Source organism: Chinchilla lanigera, unplaced genomic scaffold (assembly GCF_000276665.1).
Source record: "Chinchilla lanigera isolate Chin_1 unplaced genomic scaffold, ChiLan1.0 scaffold00136, whole genome shotgun sequence".
NCBI classification, from domain to species: domain Eukaryota; kingdom Metazoa; phylum Chordata; class Mammalia; order Rodentia; family Chinchillidae; genus Chinchilla; species Chinchilla lanigera.
This window is the reverse complement of record NW_004955537.1, coordinates 3,370,002-3,382,456: the sequence shown is the minus strand read 5'-3', so window position 1 is coordinate 3,382,456 and position 12,455 is coordinate 3,370,002. Positions and strand designations below refer to the sequence as shown.

The window sequence follows — 12,455 nt, the reverse complement described above, 5'->3', positions numbered from 1 at the left end:
GGGAGAGGAAGAGGCTGCTTGCAGCCATTTCCTGGCTTTTGTGCTTGTTGCTTTGCTGTGTTCTGCCGCCATGAGCTGTAGCCCTCTGCCATGTGCCACTCTGCCTTGTAACCTGCCAAGTATGGGCTAAAACCTCCACAAACTGTAAGAGAAATAAAACTTTCCTTCCTTAATTTTGGGTGTCAGGTATTTTTGTTCCAGCAACGAGAAAAAAGTAACCAAGACAGTTACTGTTGCTGAATTTTAAGAGTTCTCTATATATTTTAGATATTAATGCCTCATTAGATACAGGATTTACAAATATTTTCTTCTTTTCCATAGGTTGCTTCCCTCCTCATTTTTAAATCACTTTAGATAACTGACAACACAAAGTAGAATATAATATAGCTGAAAAATGTATGAGACAAAGAATGCAAAAGATGGAAGGGGGAAATGAAGTATAATACTGTAAGGCTGTTATACTCTAAGTGTTACTTGAAAATAGTATTATAAATTAAAGATGTAGATTGTTAATTCTAAAGTAGCTGTAAAAAATATAAAAAGGTATATCTGTTAAGCCAGTAAGTGAAGGTAAAATAAAATCATCCAGCATCCAAAAGGAGGCAGGAAAAGAAAAAAAGGAACAAACAGGAAACTAACAGTAACACGGTAGACTTAAACACAAACATTATCAACAATTATATGGAAATACTATGCAAATGCCATATGCACCTAATAAAAGATAGACATGTCAGACTGAATTAAAAAGCATGACTCAACTACATGCTGTCTACACAAAATCCAGTTTAAATGTATACACAAACAAGAGCAAAAGGATGGCCTACTGCCCAACCATTCCTGTAATAATTCAAGAGCAAATGCAAATATATTTCTTCCCACAATGTAAATGGATGGTTAAAAATGTGCCTTGATAAAGCTAATTTTAAAAGGGCTGGAATAGCTATAGTAATATCAGACAAAGAAGATTTCAGAAGAATTACTACCAGAGGAAAAAAAAGACATTTCAAAATAATGAAGACAGTCGCGTGTGGTGGCGCACACCTGTAATCCCAGCACTCGGGAGGCTGAGGCAGGAGGATCGTTCTGAGGTGAGACCAGCCTGGGCTACAAAGTGAGCTCAAGGCCAGCCTGAACTGCATAGTGAGATGCTGTCTCAAAAAAAACCCCCCCAAAACCCCCAAAAAAACAATCAAAATAATGAAGGAACCTATTGGGAATTTGATATATCAACCCTATATGTACATACACCAAATGACAAAGCTTCTAAAGATATAGAGTAAAAGTTGTTGAGGACTTCAACACTCTTCTGTCAACAACTGCTAGAATGAGTAATGAGAAAACCAGTAAAGATATAGAAGACCTAACACTATCAACTAACCTTATCTAATCATCAGTTACAGAATATCCAGTTATAACAGAAATAGTTTCTTCTCAAGTGCACACAGAATGTACATCAAGACACACTATATGCTGTTGGATAACTCAGTTCTCTTTTTTTTTTTTGGATAATACTTCTCCTGGAAGTTGTGGCTGGAAGTGCAGAGGGCTTTTTTTCTTTTTTTTTTTTTGGTCTTTTTGAGTCAGGGTCTCCCTATGCAGTTCAGACTGGATTTGAGCTCACTTTGTAGCCCAGGCTGGCCTCAAACTCACAACAATCCTCCTGCCTCAGCCTCCTGAGTGCTGGGATTACTGGCATGCGCCACCACGCCCAGCCTGGTAACTCAGTTCTCAATCAATTTAAAAGTACTGAAAAGCTGGGTGTGGTGGCACATGCCTGTAATCCCAGCACTCGAGAGACTGAGTGAGGCAAGAGGATCGCTGCAAGTTTGAGACCAGCCTGGGCTACAAAGTAAGCTCAAGACCAGCCTGAACTGCATAGTGGGACCCTGTCTCAAAAAGACAAAAAAAAGTATTGAAAGATTCTGATCACATAAACACCAGAAATCTCAAACACAACCTCTAATATTTGGAAATTAAGCAAAACACTTCAAAGGAACTTACAGGTCAAAGTAGAAATCACAAGTGAAATTAGAAAATATTTTAATGAAAGTTAAAAAAACAGGTCAAAATTTGTGACATGTGGCCAATGCAGTATAGAAAGGGAAATTTATAGCATCCAAAGGAATCAAATCAGTACCCTGTCTACCCTAAGAAACAAACAATAATAAATCAAATTCCAAATAAGAGGCAGGTAAGAAATAATAGAGATAAGAGCAGTAGTCAACCATATAGTTGGGTTAGGAAGATAGCTCAGTGGCACAGCACCTGGCTGGCAAGTGCAAGGTCTTGAGTTTGAGCTCTGGTACAAAAAAAAAAAAAAAAAAAACTTTATAGTGGAAAAAATATCAATAGATAAGAAACTACCAATAAAACCAAAATCTAGTCCTTTGAGATCAATAAAAAATTACAAACCTTGATGGAGACCAGTACAAAGCAGCTCTGAGCAGGACTTAAATTAACCAATTGGCTTTTCATGTTTACTTGTGAGTCTGTCCAAGGCTTAGGCTCCTTGTCTGGAGATGGGCAGTATACTCATAGTAAGAGAACCTCTGTGAGTCACTCATTCCTACTAAGGTCTGTAATAGTGGATGAAGCCGGAGAGCCTCAAAGGATAAGACAAGATCACAACCAAGGACACCAGGATCTGATCTCAACTAGATAAAGACTGTAGCCTCAGGCATCTCATTCCTGGGCAGATTAACTTGTGTGGAGAAGTCCTTGAGTAGTTCAGCCATTCTCCAGTACTCCCCTCCCTTCTTCTGATAACTAAACAAATACAGGCCACCCAGAGGAGGTCTTGGTCTTAGCCCTGAGAAAATCTCGAATTCTGTGAGAGGGCTTGATCCTCCTGGAGCACTGAAATCATTCCACTTGCCTCTTCCTTCAGGCGACTGCAACCTGATCAGCCCACAATAACTAAGGGATATTATTAACCCAGCAAAACCTCTAACTACATGGATTAGGAAAAAGGGATTAAAGTTTAAAATGACCAATATCAAGCATGATAGAGATGACCTCAACAGAGATCCAAGATGATTATAGTAACAGAATATCAACAATTTTATGCCAATAAATTCAACAACTTAAACGAAATGCACAAGTATCTTGAAAGACACAAACTATTATAGAATAGGAAAACTGAATAGCCCTAGATCTGGTAAAGAAATTTAATGCTTGATTTAAAAAAATTTCACAATGAAAAAATGCAGGCTGTGAAATAAACACACACACAAACATACATACACACACATGCACATGTACCTTCCTCTACCCCTGGTTCCTGGCACATAATTTCTAAAACTCTTATAGCTAGGAATACTAAAAAAAATTTTTGTTCTAATATTTGGTCTTTGATCCCAGTTCTTGACTCAGAGCTTTTAAGGCTTTTCCATTTCCTAAGTGACAGGAGCATCTTTTGTTCTAACAAGGTAAATTTTGATGGGCTCCTACACAGCCTTGGGATGGAGGATGACAGGTAGGGGAGTGAAGCATGTGATTAGAGGACTGCACTTTCCTATTCAATACTCTACTTACTGGCAGTAGGCAAGAAAAAAAAAAAAAAAAAAAAAGAGGGGCTGGGGATTTAGCTCAGTGGCAAAAGCGCCTGCCTGGCAAGTGCAAGGTCGTGAGTTCGGTTCCCGGTACCGGAGAAAAACCACAAAAAACAAAAACAAAAGAAAAAAAAAAGAAAGATATCCAGATTGGAAAGGAAGAAGTAAAACTGTCTTTAGTAACAGAAAACATGATTGTGCATGTTCAATATGAAAATGGTACATGAACAGACTAGCCAAAGTAATTCAATGGGGGAAAGAGTAGTCTTAAACATACGGTTTTGGAACAGCTGAACATCTGTATACAAAAAAGGGAGACTCAGCTTTTACACTTTACTATATTAAAAAATGGGTCACAGACTTAAATGCTAGAGTTAAACCTATAAAAATGTTAGAATAAAACAAGAAAAAACCTTTGACCTTGGACTGGGGAAAGATTTCTTAAGATAATATCAAAAGCACAATTCATAAAAGAAAAAAAAACTAAGTTATATTTTATCAATATTAAAAACTGCTCAGTGAAATACATGGTTAAAAATGTCAAGAAAGACAAAGTATTTGCGTATCATGAGTATGTGACAAAGGGCTTTTCTTTTTTTTTTTTTTTTTTGGTTTTTCTCCGGTACCAGGAACCGAACTCACGACCTTGCACTTGCCAGGCAGGCGCTTTGCCGCTGAGCTAAATCCCCAGCCCCGACAAAGGGCTTTTCTATCTGGAATATTTAAGGAACTCTTACAATTCAATAAGACAATCAATTAAAAAGCAGCAACAGATTCGAATAAACAGTTCCATGAAGATAAAAGAATGCCAAATAAGCAGATGGGAAGATACTTAATGTGGTCAATCATTAGTAAAATAAAACATTAAAACTGCAGTCAGCTATCACTATAAACCTACTAAAATGGCTAAAATCAAAATGCTGATGGCAAGGATGTATGCCAAATGAACTCTCACACATTGCTAGTGAGAAAGCGAAAGAGTACAATCACTTTGGAAAACATTGTGGCAGGTTTTTACAAAGTCAGATATGCAGTTCACCTAGGACCCAGCCATTCTGTCTGCTATGGTTTGAATCTGCAATGTTCCCCATAAGCTCACATGCTGAAGGTTTGATCTACAGTGCAGCAGCATTCAGAGGTCAGGCCTTAAAATGTAATTGGATCATGAGAGCTTTAACTTCATCAGTGGGTTAATCTACTGATAGATTTCTAATCTGATTTTTGGGAGGTGCTAGAAACTTAGGAAGTGGGAGAGGAAAGGAAGAGCAGAGGAAACTTCTGAGGATAATGGAAATGTGCTGTTGATTATTATGGTTACAAAAAATAGGCACTTGTCAAAATTCATGGAACTACACTAAAACATAATTTCTATTGTATGTGAACTTCAATGAACTTCAATAAAATTATGTTATGTTCATACAACTATATGCTATAAAGTCATTTTAAGAATGAGATGAAGAGGACGGGGGGGAGGGGTATAGCTCAACGTAGAGAGTACATACAAGGCCCTGGGTTTGATCTCTAGCATCAAATAATAATGATGACAATGATAATGACGACGATGACGATGACAGATGGAGACACATATGCCACTAATAAGATAATCTCTACCATACATTTTTGGGAGTAAAAAGCAAGGTACAGAACAATAAATGCAGCATGTTCCCAATTATGGTAATACTGGCTGTCTCTGGGGAAGGTGGCTGGAGTACTATTTTCTGTTATTTGAGATTTTCCCCGACATGCTTGTATTACTTTTAACTAGTAAAAGTAGGAAAAACATGTACAGGTCAACAAAAACTCACAGGTGTTAGTCCAGGGGACGGAGATGTGTAGGCTTGTGAAAACGTGTAGAAAAATATAGAACACTTTATCTAGGGGCACTCAATAAATAGCTCGAGGAAACAAAGTACTTGGAGTCAATTCAGAAAGCAGATCCCAGGCAGATCTCTATCTGAACAGCAGGTACTTGGCAGCATGGCCCCTGCTTTCTACAAGGAGCTAAACTAGGACTGTTCATGTTGGACAAGATGAGTGTGCAACCAAATATCCTCGACGTTCTTGGGACCGGCTGTTTCTCCACATTCCTTTGTAAGCACAATGTGTGCCCTAACCTCAGCCTTCTAAGGATGGGAGGCAAGTCCTTCCCCCACTGAGCACAGTCACCCCCAAGACTACTCTGGTTTCTGCATGCTATATCGCAGCATCTAGAGGGGCCTAAGTAGCCCTTTGGCCAGTCCCTTTGAATCAGAAACTCCCATCACTTTCCAAAAGAGTAAGTGAACCTGGCAGTGTCAAGACACTGCAAATAAGACAAGATGATCTCAGCTCTTGAGCCCTTTTTCCATGCCAAAGCTTTAGGAAAGAAGAAAGGCCGGTCAGTAAGCGAGGTCCATTGCTGGCATCTGGTAGAAGGAACTCTGTGGTTAAGCACAGATTCTTTCAGAAAGCCTGACATCTCTGATCATGAGCTCCAGAAGGCAAAGTGGACACAGGGAATGTGCTAAAACTCAGTCAGCCTCAGAAATTTTTCTGTTTCTGCTCTATTTGAATATTCTTCCCTGAAGCCAGCTAGTGGGTCCCAGCTTTATCTGGCTATTGATACTAGGACTAGCAGCATGGATAGCTTCTCCAGGTACCTGGTTTCCATGGGTGACTATGTAGGTTCTACTTCCTTCCTCCATCCTCCTACTTTTTTTTTTTTTTTGGTCTTTTTGAGACAGGGTCTCGCTATGCAGTTCAGGCTAGCCTTGAGCTCACTTTGTAGCCCAGGCTGGTCTCGAACTCAGAACGATCCTCCTGCCTCAGCCTCCCGAGTGCTGGGATTACAGGTGTGTGCCACCATGCCTGGACCCCTCCTCCTAAAAAACTGCACTGACATGTAAAACTCCAAGAAGTAGGATGGAGGGTAAGGTATGGCAAAGGCATAGAGCAGAGTTGGGTAGATTCGGAAATCTGTAGATTTCCGAATACAGGAGGGAAGTTACAGCAGAATCTTGTTTCCTCTGGAAAAAGTGAGGCACCATGAGCCACAAGGTTTCTGATTCTCAGGCCATGACCCAGGTTGTCTAAGCCGTGGAAGGATCAGGAGCACTTACCGGGGGAAGATGGCAGTCATCAGGGCTGAAGCGTAGCCGGGCTTGCAAGCTCCCTCTGAAAAGTTTGCGTACTTGGTGGCTAACTCAGCAGGCCTGTGGATAGAGAAGGAAAGTCACGGCTTGCCAAGAACTGAATAATCAATGAGTTATTAATTCATGGAGAGCTGCAGCAGCTAAAACCTTGGATAAAGTTCCATTCCCTACAATCAGCACTTTAGGTCCTTTTCCGTACCACTTTTTTTTTTTTTTTTGTCTTTTTGAGGCAGGGTCTTGCTATACAGTTCAGGCTGGCCTTAAGCTCACTTCATAGCCCAGGCTGGTCTCGAACTTGCAATGCTCCTCCTGCCTCAGCCTCCCCAGCCTCCCAAGTGCTGGGATTACAGGTGTGAGCCACCACACCCGGCATTACCACAGGTTTTATGATGATAAAAAATCAAAATCTCTAAGAGCCTAGACAGATCAATAGGCAAGCCTCTCAGTGGAATCTGTAAAAGGAAGGTACATAGATTCTCTGTAAGAAGCTTGATACAAAAGAAATCAGGACCTCCATCCAGCTCTAAGACTGAGTGAGTGGTGAAGCACTGTTCTGTATACAGCTGCTCAGGCTTTGATGCTACCAGAGGCACTGCCCCTTTCATCTTCTTGGTCTGTCCCTACACGTCATTTCTGCAGTCCAGCAGTATGAGCAAGCCATTGGGAACCATTCAGAGTGACCTGAATATAGTAGGCACATATAGTAATGTGTGTCATAGGAGGTATAACTCTGACTTTTAAATGTGAATGCCCCCTGGTCTCTACCTAGAATAACTCCTTGTTCTTCCCCTCCTGGTTTATGTCTATGGGTCTTTTAGAGTCCTACTGAGATGTCCACTTCACCGGGAGTAACTCCATGCCCCACAGCTCAGGCTCTGGCTCTCAGTGTTCTTGCTGTTCCTCCCCCGTCATCCATATCACAGGCACACTCCATCTGCACTGCCATTCTGTAGGCCAACTGTTGCTCTATGTTTCCCACACCATGCTGTAAATGCCTGAGATCAGTGGCTGATTTAAATCTCCCCCAGTAACTTGCACTGAGAGGGGCACACAGAAGACCCCTGTAACTTTCTGAAGAACAAAATGATCCTGACCATCTCCCTGCACTTCAAACTGCAGACCAGGCAATCACAGGAAGCCAGAGCCAGAGCCTATGTGTTCAAGGGCTGGTTTTGCTGCTATGCAACTACAGCCATCCACCCCCATTGTTGGTGCTTATGTGTTCACTGTGGAGCTGGGATCACCCCCTCCGCCACAGCTCTGCCCTGTGCAGTCCAGAGAAGACCAACACGTCTTCACTGGGTGGGCCTCCTGACCCCAGAGGCTTGAAGGCTGGGCCTGTTGGGCACCTGAGTGAACCTGGCTGGCTGCCAGTTCTGAGTCCCAACCTTGTCCACCCCCACCCTTGGGCCAGCTGCCAACTCTCTGGTGCCCAGCTGCTTCACTGAGCACAAGTGCCCTCAGCACTGTTCTCTGCAGGGATCCAAGAATGGGGTACAGGGGCGGGGAGGCTCTATACTGGACAGTGATGATGCCATTGCCTGTCAGATCTGATTCACCCCTGGGGGCCTAGTTCAGGGCCTGACACAAGTAACTGTTCATTGAATGTAGACAAGCTTATCCGTATGCAAGCCATTTCTTTTAGAAATCCACATTTTTAAGCTTTCCTTACCAATGAAATTTAAAGCCTAAAATGCAAGTATAAATGCTGAATGACGAGCCTAGACTTTATTTGGTAGGCAAAAGAAAGTCAAAGGTTCTAACAGAAGAAAAACACTATTTTTCTATGTAAATGACTGTATCTTGGAAATGAAATGTAGACTTTTGTGCAATTATTGAAATTACTGAAAGCTTTCGGTCCAGGCAGTAAATAAAACATTCTAGATTGGCTTTTGATGCTCCTCGCCACACCCTGTGAGTGGGTGCTATGTGCTATTAAAGCACACACGAGGCTCAGGATGAAGATCATGCAGCTGGCTAGGGGCAGATGCTGCATTTGCACTGTCTTCTCTCTAACACCTGTGTGGGAACTACTGACAGGATGCTACCATCACGGCATCAGAGAACAGCAGAGCACAGCACCAGTAAAGAAGGGGTCACCCAGCTGGGCAACAGGAAGAGAAGAGGGTCAAGAAGTGTATATATATATAAGTAATGTGGCATTTTGAGCTCCTTTATGCCAGGTCTCTCAACCCCTCATCATCTGCTTGTCTACGTTAAACTGTGAGTTGCTGTGTTCTTTCTCAGTTCCAGAAAGATTCGCGATGAAGTCAGAAGATGGATGGAGGCTTCCTTTATTAACCAGGTATGCTGCAGAACTTAACACAATAGACAAACCACTTTTTTCTCCACAGTCTATGTGTCCATCTCTGGAAGGTGGCTGGACAAGGGCTGTGGGATAGAGTGGGGCCCCTAGCTCAGCCTATCTTTGATAGAGAAGAGGGAGTACAGGCTGGCTACAGCACAGGAAGCCAGGACCTAGCAGGGCAGCAGGAGATTCAGCTCCTCCCATGGCAGTGTAAGACGGCCAAATACCAAGGATGCTGAGTACTAGATCAGCTCCTCATTTAGAAAGCAATTCTGGGTACAGTGGGCCACGTCAATTATTACCAAATTAAAATGCCTTAGAAATGGCCTCCTGGCTCTCCCAGTGAGAGAAGAATAGGGGGAGTGTTGGGGATTCTGAGTCATACAGCAGGCTGGGACCTCTGGGGCAGTCAGCGGTCAAAACCACTAAGATTAATGGTCACCAAGTCCCTCAGGCCAGAATAGTTAGTTTCTCTAAGGCACTCATATTCAAATGCCAGGAGGCCCCCACAGATGTCTGATCAAATCATTCAGCCCTTGTTCTTCTCCTCTGCAGCTGGCCTTTCACTGTGGGAGACTTAGCATTTCAAACAGTAAGAGCACCCATTGTGCTACAAACTGGCCATCAAGCCCCTGGGGTGAAGAGTAAACCACACCCTCAAGAGGAAATCCAGACAGTCAGACTGGAACCCAGAATCAACATGACTTCCGCTCCCCATCTGCCCCTCCCTCCCTCCCTCAGAAGAACTGAGCTTGAGGAATCGGAACCTCTCACGGAGGGCACTGACAAGCTGCATGAGCTTGGGCAAGTCATGGAAAATGTGATCCTCAGCTTCATTCCATGTGCAGTGAGAATTCCCATTCCATATGCAACGGGAGTCATGTTATTCCCAGGACCTGGTGATGATGTGGGGAGATCCAGCCATCCTCTGAAGCACCATGTGAATGCTGTATGAAAGAGAAGTTTCCAGAGAGTGGCAGCCAGATGAAGGAGCTCTGAGCATCTGGCTCAAGTCTGGATTCAATCACAAGGGAAGGTTGGGCAAGAAACAGTGTAATATCCCAGTGAAGTCCCAGTTGTCAAGGAAAGGGCATACTTTAAGGACACAGGGACCAACTACAGATGGTAATTTAGTGCCATTATGTTCAAGGCACTCACTAGAAGAAAAGAAGACTGCATGTGTAGCGCCTAGCATGTGCCTGACAGATCTGACCCTGTTACACTGGCTCTGCGGGCTCTGCCTGCACTGTCCTATGTCTTCCTCCACCCACAGCTGAGATGTGCTAACCCACTTCACCTGGACAGCACTGACTCTTTACTCTCCACAGCCCCCAGTGTAGGCACATATTTCTCTGTAGTTTCTGCCCAAATTCAGCCACCTGAGATAAACTCTGAATCACTGTGAGCCACTTAATAGTTTACCCCTAGCATCACTCAGGCAGCTGTTTGTCTACATACTGACTATCCCGAGCTTTGCGCGGGTAGGTGTCATTTTTAGCAGCTGATTCTTGTTGCACAAGATACACTTGTGGGCCGGGGATATAGCTCAGCAGCATAAACGCCTGCCTGGCAAGCGCAAGGTCCTGAGTTCGACTCCCGGTACCAAAAAAAAAAAAAAAAAAAAAAGATGTACTTGTCATTTTTACATTTCCTTTATAGCTTATAAAAATTAATGAAAAAATATGCACTTTTTGCCCATCCTATATTTAAATAATTGGACGATAAATGGTTTAAATATCTTCTCTCAGTTTAGAAGAGGAACTGCTTGCTCTGAGCAATGTGGAATTTGCAAAATTTTTCAGCCTTGGAGGCCTTATCTTTCTGCTCTTGCTACTGGCAATACCTCCACCACCCCAGGTCACTTTCCTGTTTGGTCTGGGTTTCTAGTGCAGACATTACTGCAGTTTCCCTCCAACTCTAGCCTTGTCACTTTCCTCACGTTGGCTGCCAGGACACTCTACAGGAAGCTCTCCCAGCATATCAGCCTGCTGTGCACAGACAAGTCTCACAGAGACTCTCACCAGGGGCCTGCTGTGACGGCTCCAACTCAGTTTTGTTTCCACGCTTCATTTCTTTAAAAATAAAAACATATCCTCTTTCTGGGTGGTATGAAAAGAATGAGGGAATTAACATCTCTGAGAGTGCGCCAGGGGCCTGGCAGTTGATCTAATGACCTAATCGAGCTTTACATAATCCTCCAAAGCAGTGCTGCCTTAGACCCAGGCTGTGTGGCTGCGAGAGTCCAAGTGTTGGAAGATGTGCTGTGCTACATTTAAATTGTTAAAATTTCACATGGTCAGGAAATTCATTTCTGTTGACATTTTGCCTGCACAGTCTGGGTAACACTTGCATTTGTGGCCATCATCAACAAAGCAGTACCGCCTGTGAGAGTGCATGGAAGCGAGTATGCACGGGCATCAGGAAGGACAACGCAGTAACCCGCGTAATCATGGCACCAGCTGAAACAAACAGCTCTAGAAAACTGAGGGGAAAAGATCTACACCATTTGGAACCTACAACAGGTCCCAAACAACCATGGCACTCTGAGAAATAACAGCACTGCTTCTGGTTTCTTGAGCTAGGATATGAAACTTTCCAGGAATGATGCATTTGACAATAAAAAACTGAAAGAGATGGTCCTGAAGCGTGGAGACAGCGATGGTGTCTAGATACTGCGAAGAACCTGTGTGCTGACTGGATAATAAACGAGTAGGTAAGTGTATCTCTTCTCTACCCGCTGCTCTAAATCCTCATCAGTAACCATCAGACCTCACATGGACCCACAGCTGGTTTATGTAAGCAGAAGCCTTTCCCTGCTTTCTTTTATATAAATAGCGATTGATAAGACTGATAAGATAAAAAGACTGAAATTTAAGTAACTAGCTCTTCTACTTGCTAGTTGTGTAACTTCAGGTAAGACACAACTGGTTTCTTTAACTCTCGAAATAGCTGTAATAATGTAAATTTTATAGTACCGATGGGAAGATCAGTGAGTACTGCCATTACGTAGGACAGAGTGCTCTTTGAGGAGTTGTACAACTGTATAATATCAGTGTGTGCTCCTACTGTTTTAATGTTTGACTTCCGCTTTTACTAGACCTTTTAGGTTCATCCGAAATGAGTTATCAGAGTTTTCACTAACTTAAGGAGAACAAACCCTGTTCCTTTCACTTGTCTTATCTGAATTCTCTCCAATAACCACTTGGCTATCTACAAAACTCTGTCTGCTAGCAGGGAGGTCAGGAGTCTTTGGGGCCAGAAAGCCCACTGAAATGAGGTTGACATCTGCGTGCATGTCATCCACTGGCACTCCAGTGCTTCTGAGCCCCACAGAAGGGCTAAATTTCATCTGACTTGTTCTAAAAAATCACAGTGAAGATTTGTGCCCAATTTTTCTATTGGTCATAACCCAGCACAAGACAGGTCATTACCACGATTTCCAAATATCACTGTCTCTAAATCCAT

General features: G+C 42.8%; 1 protein-coding gene across 2 annotated transcripts in view; it reads right to left on the bottom strand.

The window, feature by feature from the left end:
- St3gal3 (ST3 beta-galactoside alpha-2,3-sialyltransferase 3) overlaps positions 1-12,455 on the bottom strand; it is a 200,667-nt gene that overhangs the window by 76,286 nt on the left and 111,926 nt on the right. For both annotated transcript variants that reach the window (XM_005410679.2, XM_005410678.2), the window contains one exon: positions 6,650-6,742. In XM_005410679.2, coding sequence (XP_005410736.1) covers positions 6,650-6,742 — 93 coding nt within the window. The remainder of the gene's footprint in view (positions 1-6,649; positions 6,743-12,455) is intronic.